The sequence below is a fragment of the Nomia melanderi genome, chromosome 1 (genome assembly GCF_051020985.1).
Source record: "Nomia melanderi isolate GNS246 chromosome 1, iyNomMela1, whole genome shotgun sequence".
Classification (NCBI taxonomy): Eukaryota; Metazoa; Arthropoda; class Insecta; order Hymenoptera; family Halictidae; genus Nomia; species Nomia melanderi.
This window is the reverse complement of record NC_134999.1, coordinates 38,585,323-38,612,675: the sequence shown is the minus strand read 5'-3', so window position 1 is coordinate 38,612,675 and position 27,353 is coordinate 38,585,323. Positions and strand designations below refer to the sequence as shown.

The 27,353-nt window shown below is 44.7% G+C and overlaps 4 protein-coding genes and 1 long non-coding RNA gene across 6 annotated transcripts; 3 read left to right on the top strand and 2 right to left on the bottom strand.

Annotated features, from left to right (window-relative positions):
• Window positions 1-870: 870 nt before the first annotated feature.
• On the top strand, window positions 871-4,423 carry Eogt (EGF-domain O-GlcNAc transferase). 2 transcript variants are annotated; one of them, XM_031971839.2, is made up of 11 exons: window positions 871-1,398; window positions 1,485-1,850; window positions 2,166-2,372; window positions 2,458-2,606; window positions 2,674-2,837; window positions 2,944-3,061; window positions 3,129-3,282; window positions 3,358-3,558; window positions 3,625-3,758; window positions 3,822-3,924; window positions 4,006-4,423. In XM_031971839.2, exons 2-11 carry the CDS (start codon window positions 1,671-1,673, stop codon window positions 4,267-4,269), a joined length of 1,674 nt encoding a protein of 557 aa, XP_031827699.1. In that variant the 5' UTR covers window positions 871-1,398; window positions 1,485-1,670; the 3' UTR covers window positions 4,270-4,423. The 2 variants fall into 2 exon arrangements, with proteins under 2 accessions (XP_031827699.1, XP_031827698.1); XM_031971838.2 differs by having other exon boundaries at window positions 2,941-3,061; window positions 4,006-4,422.
• LOC116424869 (uncharacterized) lies at window positions 4,389-6,444 on the bottom strand. Its single transcript, XM_031971840.2, has 2 exons — window positions 6,288-6,444; window positions 4,389-6,175 (listed from the first exon to the last, which is right to left on the bottom strand). The coding sequence occupies exon 2, from the start codon at window positions 6,128-6,130 to the stop codon at window positions 4,559-4,561; it is 1,572 nt and encodes a 523-aa protein (XP_031827700.2). The 5' UTR covers window positions 6,131-6,175; window positions 6,288-6,444; the 3' UTR covers window positions 4,389-4,558.
• Window positions 6,359-8,723, top strand: LOC116424870 (ATPase WRNIP1). The gene is made up of 5 exons (XM_031971841.2): window positions 6,359-6,524; window positions 6,623-7,025; window positions 7,084-7,912; window positions 7,995-8,222; window positions 8,591-8,723. Exons 2-5 carry the CDS (start codon window positions 6,645-6,647, stop codon window positions 8,686-8,688), a joined length of 1,536 nt encoding a protein of 511 aa, XP_031827701.2. The 5' UTR covers window positions 6,359-6,524; window positions 6,623-6,644; the 3' UTR covers window positions 8,689-8,723.
• A 502-nt stretch (window positions 8,724-9,225) lies between these two features.
• slmo (PRELI domain containing slowmo) lies at window positions 9,226-25,661 on the top strand. Its single transcript, XM_031971843.2, has 5 exons — window positions 9,226-9,449; window positions 9,589-9,754; window positions 13,680-13,763; window positions 23,684-23,857; window positions 24,389-25,661. The coding sequence occupies exons 1-5, from the start codon at window positions 9,418-9,420 to the stop codon at window positions 24,560-24,562; spliced, it is 630 nt and encodes a 209-aa protein (XP_031827703.1). The 5' UTR covers window positions 9,226-9,417; the 3' UTR covers window positions 24,563-25,661.
• LOC143174199 (uncharacterized) lies at window positions 10,247-11,124 on the bottom strand. Its single transcript, XR_012997960.1, has 3 exons — window positions 11,019-11,124; window positions 10,727-10,948; window positions 10,247-10,656 (listed from the first exon to the last, which is right to left on the bottom strand). It is a non-coding gene; the product is annotated as an uncharacterized LOC143174199 (long non-coding RNA).
• Window positions 25,662-27,353: the final 1,692 nt, after the last annotated feature.

Here is a 27,353-nt window from a genome sequence, read left to right as displayed (position 1 = left end):
TCTTCCAGATTACGTAACGATCCCATGCCTAGCCGAGTGTGGGACTCGCTGTCTTTCAAAGCGAACAGCACACCGAGAGACCCTTAGATTCGAATCTCTTTTCCCTCTCTCCATCTCTCTTCGACGAGCAAAATCGTATAAACTCCGAAGATACGATCTACATCGGCCACGCCTCGGGAGAAGACCGAACTCTGCCTTTACCGTATACGTCCGAACGGTTTTTGACGTATCCGCGGGGGAATTAGCATAAGGCGCGTCTCGTGGGCTTATCGGGAGCCGATACCGCGTTTATTTCACGTATAAACATCCCGAATAACGGAAGCCATCACTCTGACCCGTCGTAGACAATAGCGCTGCCACGACAGAACGATTCCTTATAAGATCTGGCTACCCTGCACGCGTGTATCTTGGCCTCTGCCAACCATTCGGTCTGAATATTGAATAAAAAGTGGAATGATTTAACGAACGACAACGAAATGCGCATTCATTAACGAACAGAGGATTCGGACGAATCGATTAACACTTCTGAAATGGAGTGTTTGGATAATTGAAACCGATACGAAGCGAATTTTCAGGAAATAACAACGTAACGTTACCGAACAATGTCTCCAACTCCATTTCGAAATTCATTCGAACGTTTTCAAAAATTGTTGGAAATTTACTCGCTGACGTTCTCCGCGACCTGCTTTACCTTTGACCAGCAAGTTGAACCGACTGGCGATCACGTAGGGAGCAGCCGGCAACGAATCGTCAGGCGGCGAAGAAGAGAAACCATCATCGAACGTTGAAAACATGGGGAACCGTAGCGCAAGGCACAGAGTCTCTGGCTATTGCTCCAAAGCCACCTATAGATGGACTACCAGAGTAGTTTACTGTCTCACGTGCGAGGCGTCGCAGGGAAGAGATTCAAACAGTGTGTACAAGAAATTCGAATGTTCACGGCTAAATTATCATCAACCGAAGCTGCAAGAAGCATCGAAAAAGTCTGCGTACCGTCCGCTTCCCCGATGAGCGTATCAGTAATCCCTCGAGTACTTTTTCCAAGCGAAAACGCATCGTTCGAAGAGCCGTGACAGTGGTCCGCCATATTGAAGCGCGCACACAGTCGAAGGATCAAGCGTGCGTGAGAGGCAAATAAAGTCAGATGCCTGTACCGCAAGGTATCCTGTCTCCTACTTGCAAGAGGTGAGAAAACGTGCGGACTACCGCGCACTCTCGTTCGTCGAGTACACGTGAGTACGGCGTTTGTTTTGTTCGACGTGCGGTACGCGGGACGCTTGTCTGGCTGTACTATCGATTTCGGCGAGGAGGACACGGAATGCCGGTATGGTTTCAAAAATAAAACGGAGCGTCCCGATAGAATTGATCACCTCGTTGAAAAATTTTCAAGGGTAACAGGTGGGTACGCAGCGGCAATGACGAATGATGTAAGACACCTCGTGTCCCTCTAACAGCTAGCATTGACTTTCACCGATTCTTTTAAGGCGATACCTCCCGCGTCCGTGTGGGTGTACGCGTGCTGCGTGCGACAGAGAACACACAGAAGGTGAGGTCATATACCCATCGCTACAGGTGGTTCCTCCTCCATTCACGCCGTGCAACGGGCACCGCCGCAACGGAGCCCACCTTTCCCCAGGGAACCCCGGTTTATTTCCTTGGCGCACACCACGATGATCGATCGAACGCTCCTCGGCAAATGTGCGACGCTGGTCGTTCTAGTTTTCGCGGTCACTGCCATTCCTGCCAATTACTCGGACATTGATCTGCCAGATGATCACATGAAGTACTACTTCAACTCTTTTCCCACGGTCGCCGAAGAGTGCCGCAATAACACCGCTTGCCCGTACAAGGTAATTCACCGTGGATTAATTATGCAATTACCGCGAGGAAGCGTCACGAGGAAACGGTGGCCTTCGAATCTCGATGCAGACGTGGGCTTTCGTAGATTGATTCCGCGGAAATCGTGTTGATTCACTGTTTTTATTATAGCAGAGGTGTCGCATATAATATTCGAAGGAAATAGAAATCTCTTTTGTTAAGTTAAGATTTCTTGAACGTTTCTGTACGTCGGGATTATTCGAAAAATCGAAAGTGCTAAAACTCGCGGTCCACCGATAATTCACACGTTCCGCGTGTTAAGAGGGATTTCTGTTGGATCAATTTAGGACAGCCTTGACACCGAAGCTTGCTGGGGTTACGAGCCGAACTGCAAAGCGGAAAATGCGTTCTCGATCGCCGAGTGCCCGGGCGACCACAAAGGATGGGTGACCACGAAGAAAGCGCAATTAGACACGTTCTACGCTCAAGGGGATTTCGGTTACGTGCGCGATCAGCGGAAAGAAATGTCGATCTTTTGCGAGCCGCTGTTTTTGGTAAATATTTGTCGACGTCAAAGGAACAAAGGAATATTGCAATGCTCTCTCCTGATCCCTGTTTACGCGAAGCTTCTCATTAAAGGAAGACTCGTCCTTGGAATGCTCGGAGCACATGAGATTTTGTAGAGCGCGGAATGTGATGATAAATTTCACGGACCTGTTCCGAAGGAAGGAACCGATACGCTACAAAATGGACGTGTTGAAAGAAGGCCAGATCGGCGGATACTGCAAGTAAGTCGAGTAGGGGAAAATTAGAAGACAAATTGTTGATTTTTCCATTCGCCGCGACGATGCACAGATTGAACGAGAAAAGACTGCAAAAGAACGCGGACCATATCAGTCCGTTGCAGTCGTGGGGGCCCGAATTAAGGAACTTCCGGAAGTTGCCTAGACCGCCGATTGGCAACGGCGACTGTGATATAGTGATCGAGAAGCCGACGTACATAATGAAGATAGACGCCAGTAAGTGACGAGAAAAAAATGATTGAACGGTAAAATCACGCGAGCGTGGCCCACGTGAGAATGTTTTGTCGTCCGCTCATTCGTTGAAGTCATTTTGTTTCAGTAGTAAACATGTACCATCATTTTTGCGACTTTTTCAATTTGTACGCGTCATTGCACGTAAACCTCTCGCACCCCGCCGCCTTCAGCACTGATAATCACGTAATGATCTGGGAAAGCTACAGGTAACTGACACCGGCGCAACAGAAAAACCGAGAGATATTAGATAGCAAATGGTTCTCGCACTTTCAGTTACCGCTCCGCGTTCCAGGACACCTTTGAGGCTTTCACGAGAAATCCGCTGTGGGATTTAAAAACGTTCCGCGGGGAGACCGTCTGCTTCAAGAACCTCGTGTTCCCGTTACTGCCGCGCATGATCTTTGGTCTCTACTACAACACACCTCTAGTAGTATATTTTTTGTCTCGCGGGGGAGTCGTCGCTTCGAATCTTTCTTTTCTGACGGTCGGAACGGTATTTTAGATTTACGGCTGTGAGAAGAGCGGGCTGTTCAAGGCGTTCGGCGACCACGTGTTGCACAGGCTGAGAATACCTCTTCAGGAAAGGAAGAACCAAAGGATACGAGTGACTCTGCTCAGCAGAGACACGCAATACAGAAGGATTTTAAATGAGGACGAACTAGTGAAAGCGTTGAAGGAGAATCCGGAGTATAAAGTTAGAAAGGTAACTGGTTCACTTGGTGAAATCATTTCAGGCTCAACGGTGATACTATCAATTATGTTATTCCAGGTAGTGTACAATAAAAAGGTTCCCTTCAAGAAGCAACTAGAGATTACGAGGAATTCCGATATCTTTATAGGAATTCATGGAGCTGGACTGACGCATTTGATGTTTCTACCAGACTGGGCGGCTGTCTTTGAAATGTGCGTACAAGTTATTTCATTTTTCAACTATTATTTGTCGATTTACGGCTGATTGTAATTTAGATACAACTGCGAGGATCCAGGTTGTTACAAGGATCTCGCACGATTACGGGGAGTGAGGTACTTCACGTGGGAGAATGCATCGAAATTGGTGCAGCAGGATCCCGTAAGCGATAATCTGGATTTTATACATTTCAGATAACGGTGCTATTTAATATCCTTCAAACAAGGTCATTTATATATCCAGGGTACGCATCCCGATGGCGGAGCTCACGCGAAATTCACGAATTACAGTTTCGACGTCGACGAATTCCTTCGTATGGTTGCTCAAGCTGGGGATCACGTGAAGAATCACAAGGGCTTCAAGAATTTTGTAAGCAAAGGGGCGCGAAGTAAGAGGTCCGACGTGAAAAACGAAACTAGTGCGAGTAACGTTAAGAAGATCGAAACGCCCGAGTCGGAAGATCAAGCCGAACTGAAGCCCGTAGTTCAATCCAAAGATGAATTATAAATGAATTTCTAGGCAATGAATTTCACTAACAACGAACTATTTTAATACTTGATAGGCTAGTGTTACAATTGAACGAAACAAACGACTTGTTACCAATCAAGCTCTTTACTTATTTTTATACTGATATATGTACATACACACTTATTTTGATTAAAAAAAGAAAATGGAATAAATATGGAATACAAAGTGATATGTCCAATGGCAGTAACAATATTCGAACACTGTAAGTATATTTGGCCTGCAGATATACAAAATCTTGTCCCCTAACGCGTAGTCAGCGCAACGAATCTTATAACTTAATTTGTACCTGCTTCCTGTAGAGGAATAAAACTGGTACTATATTTAGAGCCATGTAGGCAATGAGTATTTGTACGGCTCTCGGCTGACTTACGTATAACGTGGATACTGACATATTAACAGCCCCGGTGGTTAAGTTGGACAATAAGAAAAAGAGTAAACCATTATAGTTTACAGCTTCGAATATTTCGATCGTGTTGCCGATCGTACTTTTCTCGCATTCGTCGGGTACGCGTTCCCGTTTATTTCTTGCGTCCATTTTGTGCGTTTTGGTCTTTCTATCTGTACTATTATCTACGGATGTAGTTGCACAAATTAGGATATCCGTAATTACTTCTATCAGTAACAATAACGTAAGTACCATTACACCTAAGGTAAGTATCCACATACAATACCCTGCATTCGCCAAGCGTCTAGATATTTTAAAATACGAATCGCAGAACAAAGTAGCTGCACACGTTTGCGCCGCTATCAAAGACAATTTAATACATAATATCATGGATTCGTTATAACTCGCATCTAGTCCGTACCCGAATAATTTCACGTGAAACGTTGTATGCTTGTACTGCATTGAATTTTGTACATATGAATTATAATACGTGGAATGTATCAATCTGCCAACAGCTACACCTACTAAATAAAGTCCCACATATCCGGGCACGGATACCATTCCTTCGCGATTAGCGGATACAAAATCGTCTCTCGGTTTGTTACTCAACACCCACTCCTTCAACCCTTTGGTACTCAAAATGTATTCATGCATTGTTAAAATCCATGCACCAGATAACAAAGAATATTTTGAGCTGATAGTACTGGTTATGGAACTGGTGAACAGTTTCACAAAGGCAAGAGTTATAAAAAAGTTCCAGTGAATACCGTATTCAGTCACATGCTTCTGATACCCAATTACTTCAATAGCTACAGAGCGACCGAAACCCAGTATTAATAGTGGAATACAACTTTTTGCAGATTGTTTAATGTTTCTAGATAATGTATGAACGAATCCTATTCTCTGTTTAGGAGCAAAGTCTTTAGCTTCTGGTGCTACTAAGGCATTTGATAATATGAATAATCCAACACCAGTGTCCATTAAACTATACCCAAATACCTCAGTCTTGGCAAATTTTCGTGGGAAGATACGAAAGTCTATGGCTAATATGCATATCGTTGTTATAATATTAGTCATTGCTCTAAAATTAGTAATGAAAGGCTTTTTAACCTGACTAGGCTTTATACTGTAACTAGATGAGTTTGAATTAAGTGCCAATAATAAAATATTTACAATAGATATTGATAACATGGCACAACACACAGTTATAATATATTCAGATAATATAGTGCAACATAAGATAGCTGGAATTATAAGTAGTATAAATTCTACCAGCACTTTAACATTCTTATGAATTAAATTTCTTAGTAGACCTAGTGTAGTAATAGTTAAAAGAATACTACATATGTTTGGCATAATCGCATACACAACTTCTCTGGCTGTAGTTCCACCATGATTAGAAACAAATGCCTCCTGTTCTTGGCGGTAAATGTTTTTGTTCCATGCATTTGACATTTTTTATTATCAAGTAAATAAGTAATTTTCTTGATCAATAATATTCTGTAAAAAAGTGATCTTAATGTATTGCTTAAACTATTGATGTTTATTGTATAGGATACATAACTATCAAATCTTGAAGACTTTCTGCATTTATATATTTTTATAGACTTACTTAAAGAAACATGTTTTTAATTGATAGTATCCAATTTGTTTTATTATACAAAGAGAAGAAAATAACACAAATCTATAAAGACTGAATGTCTATGGACATCTGTGTTCATTGACCAGCAGATGGCACTATGACTCATACAGCTGTGACTTTCACTATAAGATAATCTTTGATGCAGAATAACTGGAATTTAAAACGTGTTTCCTGAGATGTCTGCTATAAATAATTATAACTGAGACTGTAAGTAATAAGTTTCACCAACTATTTAGAATGAAAGATTGAATAGATGGCATATATCATACTAGCCTGAATGTTTAACATGATTCCAATGTTTACAGAAACAAATGTGTGCTACTGAACATGTTGTGTCCAATATGTAGAAAGGAGTATGCTATTGATGATATAAAAAATCATATTGATTTATGTTTTTCTGCAACTGATGCATCTTTGGACAAGTTTTCTGAAGGACCAAAGAGACCTTTACCTTCCGGGGAAACACTAGTAACAAATCCAGCAAAGAAATACAAAGCAAATGCTATAACAAGGACATTAAATATCAATGAACAAAGAGCAATGTCAAATAAAGAGCATATTCCTCTTGCTGAGAAAATGAGACCTATTTGTCTCACTGATTACATAGGTCAAGAACAAGTTATTGGTTCTGATAAGGTCCTGTATAAATTGCTAACTAATGGGCATATTCCTAGCATGATATTTTGGGGTCCACCAGGATGTGGAAAGGTAACACAAATATTAACTGTTGGTTATTGATAATACTTATTATTTTAAACATTTTTAGACATCTTTAGCCAATGTTATATCACGTTTGAGCAAAGAAATATGTGGTGATAAAGTACAAGTTGTAAAGCTTTCTGCCACATCCTCTGGTGTTAATAATATTAGGCAAGTTGTTGATAAAGCAAAGGATGGAACAAAATTAAATAAACAAACTATTATATTTATGGATGAAATACATCGTTTTAATAAACTTCAGCAAGACATCTTTTTACCTCATGTAGAAGCAGGAACATTTACATTAATTGGAACTACTACTGAAAATCCATCTTATAGTTTAAATTCTGCTTTATTAAGTAGATGTCGTGTATTTCCTTTGAATAAATTAACAACATCAAATATAATGGAAATCCTTTGTAAGGCAATTTTATCCATAAATGGAGAAATAAATGACCCACAAAATAAAAGTCTGACAAATAATTCAAAGGATAAGACCGACTCATATCCAAAGAGAGATTTTATAATTAATAAAACAGTAATTGAATGGTTAGCAGAAGTATGTGATGGAGATGCACGTGTAGCATTAAATAGCTTGGACCTAGCAATTAGAACTAAAGTACTAAATAAATTTGATGCTTCCAATTTTGTATCAATTACTCTTGAAGATGTTAAAGAAAGTCTCAAACAATCACATACATTATCTGATAAACAAAATAATAATATTCATCATTTATATTCTGCATTGCATGAATCAATAAAAGGTGGCAATGCAAATGCATCTCTGTATTGGCTAGCAAGGATTATGGCGATCAAAGAAGATCCTGTAGATATAGCAAGACGTTTGGTCAGAATATCAAGTGAAGATATTGGCTTGGAAGATCCTGATGCATTGGGTATGTGTAATATATTATTAAATTCATTGACGTTAATTCATATGTAGGCAAATGTTATTAATATTGAAATTCTTTATTATAGGAATAGCCGTGCATACTATGCACGGATGTCAAATGATTGGAATGCCTGAGTGCGATCTACTGTTGGGGCAATGTGTAGTTTATTTAACCAGGGCACCAAAATCAAAACTTATTTATAATGCATTAAAGTCTGCTGAAAATGTTATTATGAATCATAAGGGACCACAACCTGCAGTACCATTATTTATCAGAGATAGGTCAGGGCAGCGAAAACTGCAAGCTATTTGTGGTGAGGTGTATTATGTATTCTAATCACCACACTGGTAAAACATTAACTATGAGGGATAATATTGTCCTTAAAAATATGAATTTTGTTCTGAAATCCTTTTGAATTGTAAACGCAAATTATTAACGTTAAAATTACCGTTTTCATTCATTTATACACACTTTGTGTGTCCTTAGAATAATAAAAAAACGATAAAAAGTACTTCATCATATGGATAAGAAACGCATGTGTATATGATAAATATAACAAGGTTAAGAATTCCGAAATAGTAAACATAATGTTTTTCGAAATCTCATTCAATTATTTTCCGTTTTTCTAGGTCAATGTTTCTTATTTATTTGATTTTTATTAATATTCTTTTACTTTTCCAGGACGCCATGAAGGCAGTGTGGTTCGGAAAGAAGAAAACGTTAAAACATATTTACCATTTGGTTTTCAAGATGCTAATTTCTTCTTGAATGATTCTTGAGTCTTTTTCACATAATTAAAATACATATAATATGATTTCCAAAGATTAATTACCATTAAAAAGCACTTATTTAATCGGACACGTTCGCGCGCTGGACCCATCTTGCTAACGCGCTCTTCGATATATCGAAATATTTAAACATTGCGAAGATTACCATTAAACTAGTCAAAAGACGGTTTATTATTTATTGCAACATGACTTACGTTTCTAAAACTCTACTTTAATTTACGGTATAAATTATAACATTATTATTTATGCATATTATTAAGCTTGTACCTCGAAATAAATTTTATAATTATTTAAAGTGTGCGCGTCATTGGCGCGTAAATTACGCGCGAAATTTAAAATTGCGCTCTTTTGAAACTGATCATATAAAGATGAATCATGTTTTCAGCATTTTATTTAAATGAAATTAACTGAAATTGAATGTATCGACACGACGAACTTATTTTGAACAGCAGGGTAGCCAATGTTATCCATCGAATGATGTAGTATCAATGATATAATGATCAAGCAGTATTGACAGGCCTACCAACATTAAAGCGCTGACTACCAACTAAAAGGATAAAGTTCATTGCGTTCTTTTGTACTGTCCTTTAAGTAACGTAGGTTTCATTCGTAGTGGACGTGCTTTACTGTGCTGGAGTTGTGTGTTATTTTTTCATGTCCCGCGTTCATTAAATTTTAGTATTGTTTCGTGTGCATAATTAAAAAAGAAAATCTACAAATATGAAAGTTTGGACGTCCTATCACATCTTTGAGTGAGTGCTATGTGAAGATGTTTGTTCGTTTTTATTGTTTTAGGCTAGGATTGGCATTCCTAATATTTCATCATTAATATGAGAATCAAAGGTTGTGTTTTATAATGTTTGAGGATTCAAATATCATTTAAATTTACAGGCATCCATGGGACACTGTAGTACAAGCTGCTTATCGAAAATATCCAAATCCATTGAATCCCTCCGTTTTGGGGACGGATGTCATCGAGAGACATGTTGATAAAGGAATTCTATATTCACATAGATTGGTTACAACTGAATGGCGTTTACCACGGTGGGTTGCTTCGGTAAGTTTCCAAATACAATTTAGGTTATATACTCCAGAACATAACCTCCTAATTTAAATACCTTACTAAACTGTTTATTGTATTAATCATTAAACCTTACAAATTTAGGGAAATACAATTAAAACAATGTAATTATATACAAGTATACTTATTACATAAATCGTCATTTACTTACCCAGGTCATTTCTATACGAAAGAAGAATATAGTACTGCATTTGTCATATGATAGTATAAGTACAAATTTAGTGCAGTTATTTATAATTCATAGTATATTCTTATTTAAATATATCAGAGGCATTCTTCAACTGTTTGAGGATTTTATCTATATAGGACTAACTTAATCGCATTACTATGTTATCTTGTTATCTATTAAATTATTCGATATTATCAGTTATTCTAATCATAATCTTGTAGAGCTGTGCACTATCATCAGTATCATTATTTTAATTAATTAACAAGCACTTCTATCAAACTTGTAATGCTAAACGTTCTCATTCTTCTTGTACCTTGAGCTCATGCTCAGAAATTAATACTTGATACAGTTACTTTACATATAATTCCCAATTGCTTGAAAATGAAAAGTTGATGCATAATTAAAGAGCATTGTGTTGGGAAATTTTCATGCATTATTCCGGTCGAACTTCTTCATTTTCGAGTAAGTTCGATGTAGTACATGGTACGACCACTTGTGCGCTGGTGTCATCGCAAGGTTGCTAAGTACTTGATTGCAATGGTCGATCAGAGCAGGAATTGGCATTATTAACCTTCCCGAAACTTATCCATGGCACGGCTTATCGATTACTGCCACGCGCTCTTGTGGAGAGGTCACAAAGCTGTTCGTCCAAAAGCTACTTTATCAGAATGACCTTTGTGCCTTCATTCCAAAGTATGACCTTGAAGACCTTCGGTTTTTCCCGATTAAAAATTACACCATCCTTTATATCTATCATTAGATTATGAATTTTCATTTACCTTTCTATTGCCAAAAAACGCGCAATGATTTACATATTTGAATATATATTGAATCATTTTAATAGAAGGAATAAAATTAAGTCTCAGATCGACCTCTTAGAAATTCTTTCATCACTGGAAATTACGTAAAGTTGCGCAAAATGTCTCTAGCCATCTGTTCGTGATATCACGTGCAGCAGCGTCCGTTGAATACGTGAAAGATTATTGGCTATGTGCCTCTAACTGCAAATGAGGAAGACACGATCAGGCTTATGTAACAGGTTTCATTTTTGGGCACATAACAGCGTCATACGTGTTCCACGAACTTAATGCACTTCGCACGGTTCGAATAATTTGTAGATTGTTGGATTAAAAGGCTAATGAGATCTCTGATTGACGCAGAATCTGATGAGATTTTGCAATGTTTGTCCAGGTTTGGTAAGTTACTACGGCTCCTGTTTGTTTAAATATCTGCTGCCCAGAGATAAGATTATGTTTCACGCAGTCGAGGTTTCCGTTGTTCCTCTCGTAATCCAGAAGTAGTATATACATGTCTATGACCAGACCATATATCAGTTAATCTTTAATCCCCGACCAGCGGGGTAACTTACATAACTCGTACAGCCGCTTCATTCGACCTTGACGGAATGGTTTCGCTTACCTTAATACCAGTACTTAATTTATGAAACAGCAAGCCGGAGAACAGAAAATATTTTATTTAACTTCATTACTAACTTGGTCTGTTGTTACGTTGCGTTAGACTTCGGATCGTTGCTTTCTGTACACACAGCTACATGTATGTCTACAATTTATTAACGGTTTAATAGCGTTATATTTACAAACTGACGCAAACGAAGCTGACGCTTAGTTTCGAAGGTTCACAGTAGTGACACGTAGCTCGGAGTGTCCGTCGAGATCTCAAAGATTAACGATTCTTCCCATAACAAAACACGGCCAGTATTTTTCACTTAACCCGCGCAGTCCATCAAAACAATCGGAACTCTACGGTCGCGTAGAGGCAGCTCGGCTCAATCCGAGTCCCAAACGAAACTTCCGTGTTTCATAACTTTCCGCGAGGGTTAAAGTTCGCTATCAAAGCACAGGCGGGGTGGGAAAGCTTTGCCCGGGCCCGTTGTAATCAATCAGGCAGGACAATGGGCGAGGAACTTTCGTTTTAAGCGCGCCGCATCGGCAGCCCTCCCTCAGTTTATTTACTCGAAAGTTCAGCCACCCCCTCGTAAGAAATCAATCCACACACGGGGTTATGCATCCCTTTCTTCGCCGGGCGCCGGTTTATAGACAAAACAGTTCTCTACCCGTTTGACCGAGCAATCTATACAAACACCAGGCACTGGCACAGCAGGAAATTCGAAACTTTCGACAACACCGTGCAAAAAGATCAGCCCTCCGAGGGTGAAGAAAGGTCGAGGGGCGGGGATGGGCGGACTCGAGGCAGAAAATTACAAAACAACGACATCGACAGTATCAACTTTGATAATGAGCGAGACCCCCCTCCCTCCCTCACTCTCTCTCTCTCTCTCTCTCCCTCTCGGTGTTACGTTCTTTGGCAATCATCCAGCTAGACGGCTGCGTTTTGGAATACATACCAGGCTCTCTTAGAGTCTTTCCCACTCCTCGTCCGTGCTCCTTCCGAATCCAACGCCAGCGGAGGAGGCGTGGGGGTGGTGGATCCCAGCTTCGAATCCTTTTTGGCTCGGCGAATTGCTTCCTTTCGCGGGATTTTCTATAAGCTTGGCCATTTCGCAAAGCCGTTCCGTTGTGCCGGCTCGCTCGCCTGAATGCCTCGAATCACAGTCCCGTATATAACGAATGCACAGCAAACGGAACGACGGAGGGGCCGAAGGGGCCGAGTAGGGTGGCCGGAGGGTGGAGATCGGCTCCGCGTTTAGGCACTCTTGAAATTACTTGACGGGAAGGGAAAGTGCGGAGGCTCGTCTCGATTTGAGTTAGTTGCTCTGTTCCCTTTTTTCCTCTCGCTCCATCCCCCTTCTTCTTTCTTCAGTTGTTAACTGTCTTCCAGCAGCCAGCCAGCCGCTGCAACGACGAAAATTTCGGAGTAATTGCCCGATTCGTTGGAACGAGAGGATTCGCTTTAACGCTTTGACGGTCGTGCCAACCCCCGTAACACCTCCACGGGGTTGTTCCGTTAAACGGAACGCGTGTAAACTGACGCGTGTTTTATTTATTATACTTTTGCGGAGCTTAATTAAATTTTTCCCGCGGTTATTAATATTTTGCTTCGGGGAGAAAGACGCGGCACCATTCGCGGGTGTGATGTGACGGTCGGAACGTTAATATTCATTGGGCCATTGCCGGTAGACGCTCGGCAATTATTTTCTATCTCCAGTAATTATTTATCCAGTACAAACGCGCTCCGATACACATTATTTTCAATGTGTTAATTGTAAACGTCTTTTAAGCTTTATTGGATATCGTTGAGAGGCATAAACGATTATCGATAATTCCCTTGGGAAAAATACGGCACATTAGGAATGTTAATAAAAACCAGCAACAGAAAATGTTTATTTTAAATTTGCAACCTGCGCGTACTCGTATTTCGCTGTGCTCCGTAAATGTTTATTTTTTTCGAGCTGGCGTCGCAAAAATTAATGGACGGATCGCGCAGCACGAGGAGTTTAATTCATTACTTGTGAACACACGTGTATCGTTCGGTTATTGTGGCAATTCGCACGGCCTCGTAATTGAAGCATTATTAATTACGGGAAAATATAATCAATTATTGGGAAAATATATGCAACGATACCCGACCCGGGTTAATTATTCCGACTGATTCATTAATTTCTTAACAGGTTGTACGATACCCATATTGCGATACCGTTAATTAAGGGGCCCGTTGCGGTTCGATTGTATAAAACGTCTGTCAAGCTTGTTTCGCACTGTTGTTCCTCGCGGTTTGTCCCTACCCGTAAAATATCATTCGTTTTTATTTCAGTTCTTCGGCAATGGACCGTGCTACGGCAGCGAATGGAGCGAGGTGAACCCGCAGACCAAGGAGATGGTGGTCAAAACCGTAAACGTGAGTACGCTTAACGATTTAAGAAGTATAATAATGGAGTTTAGTGGATCGTAAATATTTTATGCACTTGTTTTATGATTAAATCGTACTAACAGTAAATTATTCACGGGCCGTTATACCAGCCAGCGTTTTTCGCCGCGCACGCAACGCCGTTTATTCGACAATATTTAACTAATTAAAAGCGATAAATTCGATTATCCGCCCATTCGTTCGGTAACGAGTTGAGCCGAAGTAGTCCCGCTATTGATCCTCACTTAGCTCGTAGCCTCGCGGGCCAAGCACAACGTATCACGTTTAATCAGCCGAATGCGCGTTACCATCGAGCCGCGCGCTTATTTCATTACGTTCGCACTTTATTACACACATATTACTGGACAAAGTACTTTGACCGCACTTGTAATTTATCTCCGTGTACCGTGATAAATTGAAGACCAGCGGCCACCCGATATTCGATGCACAAATGTTGCCTCGCACTTGGTCCCGAACCGTTAAATCGCGCTGCGTGAACCGTACCGTTCGAACGGCGCAAATGAACGAAGATTATTTTCCAATGACGCGTGATGAAATAGAAAAAAGAAGCGGAATAAAATAAAGGACTTCTCTCTGCGCTAGTCACTCGTTTCGCAGCGATCCGATGAAACACGCGCGATCGGTATACCGTACTTTCCCACGTTTGCATTAGCAATTCATTTGCCGGGCGAAAATAAATTTGATGGACGAAGGGTAACACGTACGCCACACGTGTACACGTGTAATCGAACAATCAATATACACCCAATTCCATTCGAAATCGAGATCAGCAGGGGTGATTGGAAAACGGGCCGATGCAATTTCACCTGTGGAATTACTCGCGACCCTTTCTATGCTAGTGTTTGTACTTTTTCCACTGATAATGGATAAACCGCCACGCTGGAAACTAGCAAATGCGGCACGGCGGCGTGCCTTTTGCACTGTGATCACACCTCCCGCACCCGTCACCAGATGGCTGCATGGACACCAATTTTCCCAGCTGCCCGGTGCTATCCATCAAGTATTCCTGCGTTTGTTAGATAGCTTTCTTGATTAGTTTGCCAGCAACTCGAAAACTTCACCCTTTTTTTCCAAGCCTTTCAACTCATTCTTTCTTCTCTATCTTTCACGTTTCACATCGGTCACCGAACCGGTTCTTCCGCAATCTCCACCGGAAAGATTGCGGCCGGTTCGAGGGTTTCAGTTCAAGGGGCAGATACATTTACCCGAGTTTACAAGCTCGAGGTGATCGGGGGCGGGCACGTCTTAAGGGTCGGAGGGCGTGTAACATCGGATCGCATCTGGAAGGCTGGATATGATAGGTTATTGATGCGCGCATTACCGGGGTTGCATAGCTTCGTGGTCTCTCCTCGGAGGGATGTGCCCGGGAGGGTTTCAGGAAGACAGGCCGGAAAACGCCGCGGGAAAGGGAGAAGGAGCATTGCCCGTGGCTCCTTGTAAGCGTCAAAGATCGTTCTCCCGCTACCAGACCGATCCTCGGCCAAAGGGGGATGCTCGATGCATTACGGGTATGATGAACGATCCGCAGGTGGCTCCGTGGAAAAACCCTAGCCCCTCCATTTTGCCGGGCTCGATCGTTTTTACTTATCGAGCCTCGACACGCCGAATGCCTCTAGTATCGAGCACTCGGACCATTAGAGGTTTCCATGGCACGCCACTTCCCAAATTTTTATACCGTAATTTCGCTCTCCACCCCTTTCGCCGGTGAAATATCATCCCGGCATTACTCCGCGGAACGCAAAATTTTTCGGGAACGTACAATTTTTGCAGCGGCTTCGTCGGGAACATTTTTATTTTCGCCGGGTAAATAGTTACGGTTAAAGTCCCTGGGAACACCACTTGCCCATTTATCAGCTGTTTTATGTGTAACTTCGCTGTTTGCCTCCATGCATCAAGTAGCTAACGTTTGCGCACGGCGCTCGGTGTGGGTGCAACCGAACGAGATACAACACGAATTCCGAAATACGTGCTCATTCCAGAAATAGCGTGTTTGATTGCTTCGCGTAGTAGTATGCTATTTTTCGGTATGCCGTTTAATAGCAGTTACAGGGGTTTCCGGGGGTGGGACTATTTACGGAGTACCTCTGCCGTTTAATTTTTATTCCCAATAGAAGGAAGAGAGGGGAACTCGTTTAATTTTTCAGTCAGTAGGATCAACGATTCATGAGCAGACGGACGTGAACTTGATTGATGAAATGAGCGCAACATTATTTAACGCCTGGTTAATTTCACATCCAGACACTCTCCATTTCCATTTGAATAATTCACCTAAGCAGATCTGCGCGTCTACGGGTCGCCAGGTAATTCGCTATATTTCCCAACGACACTGAAAATATTAAGCCACTTGAAGGCAAGACCGAGCGCGGCTACCATGAACGAGGAGTCTCGGAATAATTGATAGATCGGCTGGATAAGAACAAAATTCCGTGAAATAAGAGAAAGAGCCCGCGGAGGAGGGTCTTATTAAAGCGTAGCTCGTTCATCCTTGGCCCGTGACGGAAGTCCCCGTCGTCGCTCAAGATCCTCGACGCCCTCTTTCCTGTTGTCGTCTTTCCAATTAAGGTCAGACGGCGGCAGGAAACGCCGCGTGATATTTCCCCGTTGATCGCGGCACGGTTGCGTAATCTACGGGGACGCGTTTCCGCGTTTCCTGCACGCCGTGGGCTGGAGATGAGCTTCAACTAAAATTGAACAATTCCCGGCGGGACGTCGACGCTTTCTCCTGCCTATAGCTGTCTGTTTGGCGAGGACGGCAGGATAGTCGGCCGGGGGTGGATGCCGATGCGGCGTTCCTACGCCCCCACCATTCCGAATGTATACACGCACGCGGGCCACGCACGCGGCAAACGAATACAGGGGAGCTACGTAGCGAAGAGAACCGTACCGTAGGCAATGTATTCTGCATAAGCCCGACGGAGTCAGGGCCGGTTATAACCTATCCCCGTCGAATCCCAAGGGGGAGATATCTTTTAGCAATTTACCTCCTGCCCACACCCCCGTACAACCCCCGTACACGGGCCCGTGTTGCATACGTTACGCGGGATGCATACGTATCGTGCCGCTGGTTGGAACGTAATGCAGCATCGTACCGTTGAACCTGAACGTATCCGTCCCTGTATGGGTCGAGTACAAGTTGAACGTAAATGGGACCGGGGAGTCTCTGTTCAGCCAGGCCAGTGTCCACCCGATCGTACCGAGTGTTTCTTCGCCGGCGCTAATGGAAATCAATGGAAATGGAGAGGAAAGATAGAGGTGCGAAACGAAAAGGGGATAAGGGATGTTTTATCTACTTGGTCAACTCATCGGTCGAATTACTTAGGAGATTTACTTTTGGATGCTGAAATAGTCGATGGCTTAATTAATTCGATGATTTTTTTTCCACGTGAAACGCGAGTACGTCGTGGGATAAGTGTTCTTCGAGTACTTGTTCTCTCGGAAGTCATCTCGTGACGAGTATAGAAATTGCCGGCACGTTTCGGAGGCGAGAGACGGGTTCCGCTGAGATTTTCCTCTGTACAAGGGATCAAATCGTCAATCCAGGACTTTTACGGTGCGAGCATCGCGACGCCCGGAGGATCGTGTCCGTTTAATCTAAAACAATGCCGGCTCACACTCAGGGAATCGAGTTTCAACGAATACACGTGCTGCCAGAAAAACGATGGAACGTTCTCCCTGCGCTACGATATACGTCCACACCGTCGGATGGATATTATCGGATTATCAAACGGACATATTGCAACGTTGCCACACACGTGACGCCCGATCGCGTTAAGTTAATCGCGTTATTATTTAAAACTCGCTGTAACCCGTGCCTCCGCCGGAATTCGATGATTTGTAGCCGAGTGTTCCGCGCGATCGATACACCCGGTCGGTCCATTAGGATTTATGTTGCGTTGATGTCGCGAAAAAAAAAATTGTTCGCTCCGGATTCGGAATAGATGGTTTCAGGAAGCTGAGGGATATACGCTGCTCCGGATTATATATATATATATATATTTTTTTTTTCAATTATCAGTGTAATGGCGGCGAACTCACGCTTTCCTCTCCTCGTTTCCAGGAGAAAGGATGGCTAACTGTCAGGGAAACCTGATTAATGTGGATCCTCTTTAGATTTCTCCACAGAAAATATTACTTCAGAATTAACTTAGAGCTCGCCAATATGTTCAGCCTTTGTTCTCGCAATTTCTTTAAAAAGTTTGCGAAATTTATGGAACTAATTTTATTAACGTTTTCATGGATTTCGTAACTTTCTTGAGCGTGTTCTCTTCTCTTGCTGGAAGCACAATTTTTCTTTTACCGTCCAACTTGTCCCATAAAAGTTTGATCGAATTAAGACTCGGAAACCCAGATTTAGGATACGCCCGATTACAGCTTGTAAATACCCGTGTAACCGAGCAGCTCGAAGCGCATATCGCATCAGTAAAATCAAAAGTTCCGCGCATCATCAGTTCGAACTTTTATTTTATTGCGATTTTATTCTCTTTCCTGTTTCGATTGCTCCTTTAGAGACCGACGGTCCATACTAAAGGAACTCAACGAATTCCTCTCTACATAAACAAAATCAAAATTCTTATCGAAAAAGGAGCAACCTCGACAGACGGGAGATTTAAGAATTCCATTAGCTCGTTTTCGAAATGAATCGACTTCAGTTCCACCGGAAAAAATCGCTACGAAAGGAGACAGTTCGACGAGTCCAGTTTGCAAAATGAAAAGTCCCGCCGCTTGATTCACAGTTTTCCGAAATCGTTCAAAACTGAACGGTGATAGATCAATCAAGCCGGGCGCGGCCGTGAAGGGGGGTTACGTGGAAACGGGTAGTCCGCCCTGCCGGGCAAGCCGCAATACGTTGCCGCGCACGAAGCAAACCGGAACGATATTTTACCCGCGACGACTCGTGTATTCTCTCTCTAACAATCCCTCCTTCGTCCTGGCACGAATTTCCGTGCGTGCAGGCGCGAAAACCCCGAGACACACACGGGAGAGATAGAAGGGTAGCGGGCGGCCGTGGCGGGTACACGGGTGGGCGGCGGTTGCCATCGGACGAGAATTAATAACGGACGCGTGTATCGGTGATGTATCCTGGCCGTGTTCGGAGACTCCCCGCGGACTTTGCTGATGGAGAACTCGAGAGGGTTGCGTTTCGGCTGGCGCACCGGCCTGGCTGACTGGATGTGCCCGGCGACTGAATTATTGTACGGGAGGCTCTGTAAATCATAAAAACAACAAATTGCGCGCGGGTGAACGCGCGTATAGCCTCGTGTTCCTAGACCGCGTGTTACGCGCTCCGCCACCCCATTTGCGGCGCACTTTTATACGAGCTCCCTGCCTGTTCAACTCTCGCATCAGCCAGCGCCAGCACTTTTTGAACCGATTGAAATATGGAGTCGCTGGACGGACGCCCGGCTTAATGAAAAATGGTAACTTCGAGCCGACGGGATCCGCGCTGGTTCCAACGTCGCGCCCGCTTTACAAGTCTCATCTTTGAACCCCGTTGATCCCCGTGAATCCTCGCCATCCTGGTGCTCGGCGATGACATCCCATCGAGGATGTTTCCTATCGCTCGTCAGGGAGAATTGTGCTGGATGAGTATCAAGGGGTTAGAAACTTTCTTTCTCTCGTTTCTATCGAGCTGAAATGCAGACAAACGGATATGTCGTACAGGATCTAAATGCAGTTTCGTAGAGTGCTATTAAAAGTTTTCGAAGTCAGGCAACATTAGGGTAGCAAAGAAGCAGACGATCGCGCTGCAAGCGTGCGCGGAAGAACCTTCGCGTTTCCGATCGGAGCGTGAATTCTCGCGGAAGCGCCGGCACTCCATCCACGTTCCATCGTTCTCTAATATTTCATATGGATCGAGTGGACGCCGAACGGGGTGGGGGATCGATTCGGGCTTACGCGGGCTCTCTGTTTGTTCAGAAGTGTACACAGACGTGGAAACAAGTAATTGAATCGAATCGCGCAAGGAAACCGCCGCGTATCCATTCAGCCGGTAGCGGATGACTGGGAGAGCCCCCGTTTACACGATCTAATACGGATTTGTCAGCACACGATTCCCAATCTCCCCGAAATCCGCTGAAATCGCCGATTACCCCGGGCTCGGGCGAGAGAAAGCCCGAGGACCGAACTCTATCGAGGTCGATTCCAGCTTCCGACGTTACGTCGCGGTAGATTTCGGGGCTTCCGGCCGCGCGGCACCCTCTCCGGCCGTCGAATGGTAAGACTGAATCGAGGCTGCATACCCGCGCCCGAACAATGCCTCCGAATCTCGCCGAACCCTCCGTCCCCTACGGGCCAGATCGGTAAAGTCCTCTCAATTATGCGGCAATGCTAATTACTCGCGAGTGCACACTGAAGAAGGCTCTTTAGCCTCGCACAATGACCCTTCACGGGGCGCGGTCTACCCTTTCGACTCCCTCAACCACCCCCTACTCCGATCCTCCTCGTTATATCGGCGAAGGATGAAACGGAATCACGAGAATTCTTGATTGGAGAACGCCGCCGCTCCGTGTTTGCGCGATAGTTTACCTTCCTTTCCTAACAATGCCATTAGTGCCTTCGGCTAGGCCTCGGGTTCTTTCGATGCTCCGAATTCTCGGTAATGCTCCGCTGCATTTCGATTTTTGTTGCTCGACGGTCGGTAATTGAACTGTTGCCGCGACTCGATCTCTAATTAAACGTTGAGCTACTTGCTTTCGTGATTCACGGTTAGAGACATTGAATTGACGATTAAAGATACGAGGATAAACGTTAGTGACGCTGAGAAGAAACTCCGATAAGATTGCGCAGCGTTCCAAGACTGCTCCGCGCTCGATTCAGCCTTTTTTTCATCGCGATTCAGATTTCCGTTAACGACTTTCGCCCCTAACAGCGCTACTAAACGTGACCGTGCCGCAATGCCGCGGTAAATGAAAAGCAAACGCCGTGCTTGATGCAGAGACCGAGGGATTGGCAAACATCGGTTTCGACGCGCGGCTGACGAGAAAAATTTCAATTAACCGATGCGCCGGGATCGCGGCCCGAGTGGGGATAGGATCGACGATGTACGCTCTTCGTACTCCGGCCTGGCCCGAGCACAAAAAACGGGGGGTGAAAATTAATTACTTCGTCGTTGACGCCGGCCGAGGGATCGATCGTTCTCCTGATAGGATTAAATCGCGTGCCGGCCGTTTACCTTTTTTCGCGTTTCCCTTTTACCGGTGTCGCGCGCTGATACCGACGCATCGCTCTCGTGCCCTTCCAGCCGCCGACGGCTGTAAGACGACAAAGATGATTACGTCTCGCCGAAACAATCGCCGGATGAGATCTTTGCTCAGCGAGATCCGAGCTCCTCGGATGTTTTCGGATTTATCTCGACGTTTGGAACGAATCTTCCCCCGAAACCCACTTCCGCGAAAGTAGAGTTAAAGCTGAGCGGGATTTTTATGGTAGCCGACGTTTCGTTCGCCGAGGTGACGTTTATGATCAATTTTATAGCAGCTCGAAATTATTTCCTGATTCATTATTCGCTGGTCGTGCTCTCAATCGAATATTAATTCCTGGTGTGCATGATTTTCATGAGGACGCGGTCAACGGAAATTTGTCGGGTAGTCTAGTCGTGTGCCGTGCGCGACTGAAAAATTCACCCGACGTTAATTTCAAATGACGCGACTTAGCGACGAACAGGCATAAAGTTACCCATCGTCCGTAACGGAGGCTCCAATTTATAAATTGTAGAGGCGCACACCGGCGAACGTAATTGTATAATCGCGTCAAGTGAGCCGGCCTCTCGTTATCGCACTTAAAAAAAGCTGCGCCTTATCGCATTCGCCGTGACTCGTTACGCGAGCTACAATGAGACCGTTCGTCTTGCCAATTATAGTGCACGCCGCCGGTCTTTCTCTCCTCGCCTTTCATCTGTTTTCTGTACATCCTCGGGCCGACCGATCCACTGTTCCCGGGACGCTTAAATGATAAGGGCCCGGACGGGGCGCCAAGTGCTAATTACTTCCAGTGAAAAGAACTCCGTTTACCCGACCCGTACTTTTCACGATGAAATTACTTCTAACTTCGCGCCGGGCGAACGGTGTAAATCGTGGGCGACCCGCGTAAAACTGGGGACCGCTTTTAAATAAGTCACAGTCATCTGCGGTACGACGTATAATAAATTAAAGGACCGCCGGGAAACAAAAAGGTTCGAGTCATTCGTAATACCCTTGAAGCGGTTTCAAACGAATGAAATGGGAACGAAGCGGACAGAAGTTCTTGTTACGTGATGGATGTCCTGCGATCCCGTCGATATCGGGAACAAAGAACTGCGTTCGGTCAAGTTGAACGGTGTCGCCTCGTTATATCTATCAAAACTGACGAGCTCAAATATTTTCTTTTCGCCCTTGTTCTCGAAGACTTTCATTAATCGTCGTGTTGATTCCGAACCGTTCGTCAAACTTCAACTGAAACTGAACCGCTTACTCGAGTGAAACCGAAACCTGACGAAGTTACGGATATTCGAAAACAAAGTTCACACGGTCACTCCTAACGAGGACTTTTTAGCCCGACGAGCAGCAGGATCACGAAACAGGCTGAGAGGGTTCGAAGCCCGAGGGTTGGGGGTTTCAGTCGGCCACGATGTAACACAGTCGACTTCACTGATTGCCAATATGGCGGAGAGCAGCGAGGACACCGCGTCTCTATATCTCGGGTCAGGGTGGATTCACAATGCGCCCCGGGCGTTAATTCCCCCGTGAAACGTATTGCACCCCCGCGATTCAATTGTTCCAGCTCCGCGGCCACACAGTGCTTCACGCTGCACCGCGGCGGGCGAGCCGGCGCGCGGCTCATAATGATGCAATTTTCGGAGTGGCGGACGCGCGTCATCATCATTACCCAGAAACCCGTCGCCTCATCAGCGGATCGGGTAAAACTGAGCTTGAGACACGCGGCGGCGCGATGGCGGCGCCCCAGCGATTGTTGCGCTGCGCTCTCGTCGCCCTTTGAGATCAGTCGGATTCTGCTCTTGTCCTACCCTGTACTCGTTCCTTCTGCACGGTCGTCACTCTAATTATCCCCTTTGTCGCTTCGCGCTCGGGGATCACATGCGGAACGCGAAACTGCTAATTCACTTTTCGCTTTTTAGCGATCGTCCTTTTTCGCTCGTGTCTACGAGACACACCGTTTGTTTAATTGTATCGCCGGACTTGCAGTTGAACGCGTTCCATACCGATTCGACGTTTGTAGGGAACGATGGTCTTGATTGCTGTAGTTGGAATAAAATTATACGACAATGGACGGAGATTAAATCATTATCCGGCGTGGAAGGGGAATGAGATGTTCGTGGTCGGACAAATGTAAATTCCACGTAGAGTTTGATTTTACTGAGTAAATAGCACATACATTTAGTTGTCGCTTCAAAGTACTCTCAAGATTTTCTTGTGGACAAATTTGTCCATTGTGTTAGACGAGAATTTAGCGTGGACGGACGAATAAAGGTTTCTTCCATGAACTTCTGAATACACAGTAAGGAGAAAGGAAGGAAGAAACCTCGGCGTTTTTTTGACTGGTTGCAAAATGTAGCTTTTATTTCACAATCGATGGCTGAGGTAACGAGGCTCGACAATGCTAGAGAAGCGGTCAGCAAGCAGCGATTTAGCCCCGTCACGAGGACCACTGCGAGCACGGTGCTGCCGAGCTTATTTCGTTGCATCGATTATTCAAGGCTCTGCGTCACTTTCGTGGAAACGTTTTATCTCGATAATGGCAGCTAACCATCTATCTGAAGGTTGCTAACCCCGTGCGTTGCACAACACGGTCGATACGGGGAACACGTAACTGAAATAAGAGACCACCGGCATCCAATGACACGAATTGCTGGAAATTCTTCTAACCGCGGACCGTGTTATTTCCTCTGCTTGCAGTTGAGTTTGGGCACGCATATCTCGGTTGGCGAGGAAGTTCGATACACGTCGGACCCAGAAGACCCCAACAAAACTCTGTTAACGCAGCAGGCTGTCGTTTCCATCAAAGGTATACCTCTAATCGATCAAATGGAGAGGCTACTCACGAAAACTATTGAACAGAACGCGAAGAAGGTAAATGATTTTATGTTTCTCCCTCTTTTCTCGTATTCGTATTGAAATTCATATTCGATTCATATTGAATTTCATTACTTGACGTTGCGAATGAGCTACAAAATTAGCATGCTCAGAGTAATTGGTTCGAATGATGTTGATGCTTATTCTGGAACGAACGATTTCTGTCGTGTTGTATAAACGAAATGATGCGAACTGACGTATGAATGGTGTTAATACGAACTACTTCAGTCTTTGAATGCTAATTGCGAGAACGAAAGAGTGTCTGAAAACCCAGCGTGAACGGAATCGTATGGGACAGTGTGAAAGAAATCGAGCGAAAGGCAAACCTTCCTGGATCAGTTGCGCAAGACGTCTGGAAGCGAGATTGTCAGTTTGAGCGGATCGAGGTCTTCGGTTTCCATGCATTTTATGAAATATTCCCCCGTCGAGGGGGACGGAATGATCGATCGTGGAAGATTTTCATTCCACAGGTGCGGGAGAAACTTACGCGGGAAGTAACAAAGTGTTTCTGGGTGGTTGACTTTTCAGGGGCGCATGGCGATCGAATGGGTCATCGAGAGAATCCAGGCGGACATGAAAGATATCACGACCCTGACGAAACGCGGCATGGACGATCTGCAGTCCGCGGCAAAGAAATCGTTGGACGATATTCAGAGTATACCTAACCTCACGCCGCCGCCGCAATCCATTCCAAAATTATAGCTAATGTTTCACGTCAGCTTCGATCTCTTTACCTAAACGCCGCGTAGTAAACTTCCATGGAACGATTAGATACCTGCTAATAAACCTGGGATTCACTGAGCATCCACGAAACACGATAGGAAATCGGATATCACGCTTCCAACGACCGTGCCATTCTCATGCTATTTCCTCGAAACATCCCGATTGTATTTGGCCGGACCATTTTGTCAACCGATGGAAGGAGCGCGGATGTTTGTCCGGGTCTTTCGTTCAAATATTCGATGCATCCCTCCGTGAATATATATGTATCCGCCGCAGGAAGCGATCAAATGCGCAACATTTTCGAATCGATCGAACCGACTGAGATGCGCCAAAGTAACGAGCGGACCAGCGAAAGTACAAACACGTGCTCTGATACGAGTAAAAAGGAAACAAGGAAGAACAGGAGAAGAAGAGAGTGAATACTCGTTCGACGAAAAAGGAAAAAGAGATATTGCGATCGTTCCGTAGAAGCAGCTTTAGTGAAAGAGATGCGTAGCTGCCGGCGAGCAATTAACATGATCTAGGTGATTTTCGAAGGCACCGCGTTTACTCAACGACTGGGCAAACGTTACGATAAGAGAACCTGCGAATCTGAACTGGCACAGTATTTGTATGACGATACGTGTACGTCGCCCCTCTCTGCTAGATTCAACAACCGAGAGCTCGGCACTCTGGGCCCTGCACGTCTATTTGTACGCTACACCTATCGAATAACCGAACGCACTCAAGAAATCAAGCATCTTTTCGATCCACATCTTCATTGTTTTCGTCACCCGTCTGTTCTATCACGCTTAACGTTTCTCTCTTCTCGCGTCACGAGTCGAGACTTCGCGTTTCCTCGTGGCTGACGAACGGAGGACCATTTATTAACGTTAGTGAACAATAACCGTAGTGAATTAAATGTGACATAACCCGTGGAATGAGATTATACACAAAGGAAATCGAGACAATATATTAGAAGACACCTGCTAGAGTATCTTTTGTAATGATGTTCGGGTATTGGACTTGGCCGACGGCTTGGTCCATCCGCTTGGGTGCTGGTCAAATTTGTAAATAAAAACGATACCATAGAATCCAGCATGGACGTGCATTCCTTTTCCATAGCGATTCCGTGTTGCGCTATCAAACGGTGGAATCGATCGAACGTTCGAGGCTCGCCTAAACGCGGTTAAGGTTGCGTGTCTACCTGGGAGAATGAAGAAATTATTCACTTCTGGACTTTCTTTATGGAAACCAGTCAACTTTACGTCGCTAGTGGTACATTTTTATTCGAAAACACACATTCTATCAAAGATGCAGCAACTTTTCGCGCAGAAACTAAACAGGAACCTCTTAGCCCCTTATCTAAATTCAACTATTCGATTTGGAACTTCCGAATCTTATCCTTCAATCGGAATCTACATTCACATATTTGAAACATTGATTTTTCCAAAGAGGCCCGTTTAGAACAGATGCCGGTCGCTCGCGGACAAGAAAATCTCGAATCGAAGATTGTCTCAGGTGGGTTCGCCCCGGCTCATTATCGTTCGAAACCGTTGCGCCGCGAATATCCTCCGATTCCCCGGGGCCGGCAGATATTCGCGCGAGTCAGCGAGCCGGTTGCACGCGCGTTGGGCAAGAGTAGCCGCTCGTATCGCACGAGGCCGTGTATCGATTCAGCGATGGAGGACCGGGTCTCGACATTCCGGCCGAGCAATTTCCATCGGAGCGGAATTTCGACCGGGTCATTATTGTTCTCTCGGCGGTCTGGAGACAATTTCCATCGGTTTACTCAAATCTGGCTCGGCCGACACTCTCCAGGTAAGTGGAAAGAGATGGGGCGAGGACGGGGCGGGGACGGTTTCCGGTGTGGGGCGGTTTGAGGTCGGCCAAGTCGACGAGGCCGGGGGGAAACAGACGAAATTTGACATCGGGCTCGGCCAGCGGTATGTAAGAGATAATTGATGACGTTACGGTTCATCGCTTGGCTACTCGGTTACCGGACACGGACAAATATTGACAGCTTCCGATCACAGAGAGGCTAGGCTGGAGTATCCTTTGTAGGTAGCTCACGCTCGCGCCACCCCTCGATGTCTGTTCGGTTTTCCTGTCGAATCGCTGCGCTTAGTGCCCTGCTTCCCTCTCTTTCTCACTCCCTCTCTCTCTCTCTCTCTCTCTCTCTCTCTCTCGCTCTCTGCTCACCCCTTCTCTTCAACGTACGTTAGTAAATCAACGTTCACCGGGTGGACGTGCATGTCGAGCAAGTTTCGTAAATTAAAGTGGCCTCGTTTGCCCCTATAAAGCCCTGCCCTCGACTCCGCTATTGGTCGCACGTGACGCGCCGCTCAGCTTTGAGGACAAAGCGGCAGTTTTCCCCCTTTTCCGCGTCACTTTTATCGCGGTGTCCGGAAATTTCGCCCGGGAAACTTAAGTCGGCCCGGTAACTCGAAGGACTTCCGACCCCTCGAGCACGAATTAAGGGCTAGATGACCAAGCTTCTTCGGTCGGGCGCATAGTTTCCAGGCCGGGGACATCGATATTCCTACTGCATTGTTCATCTTTAATTGTCCGTGCGGTTCTCGGTTCGGTATTTCGAAGATGCCTTCAAAGGCGGGGAGCTCTCCTGCAAATCGGTCCGTAACAAGCCTCGGAAAATTCGATTCCGGTAGCTTCCCTACCTTGCGGCGGCGACGTCCGAACGTTCGCGGTGGGACAAAGGGACTGCCGTCATTGCTCTGGTAATTCCGCTCGTAAAAGTTACCGCTGTACCAATGTTACACTGTCGACTATT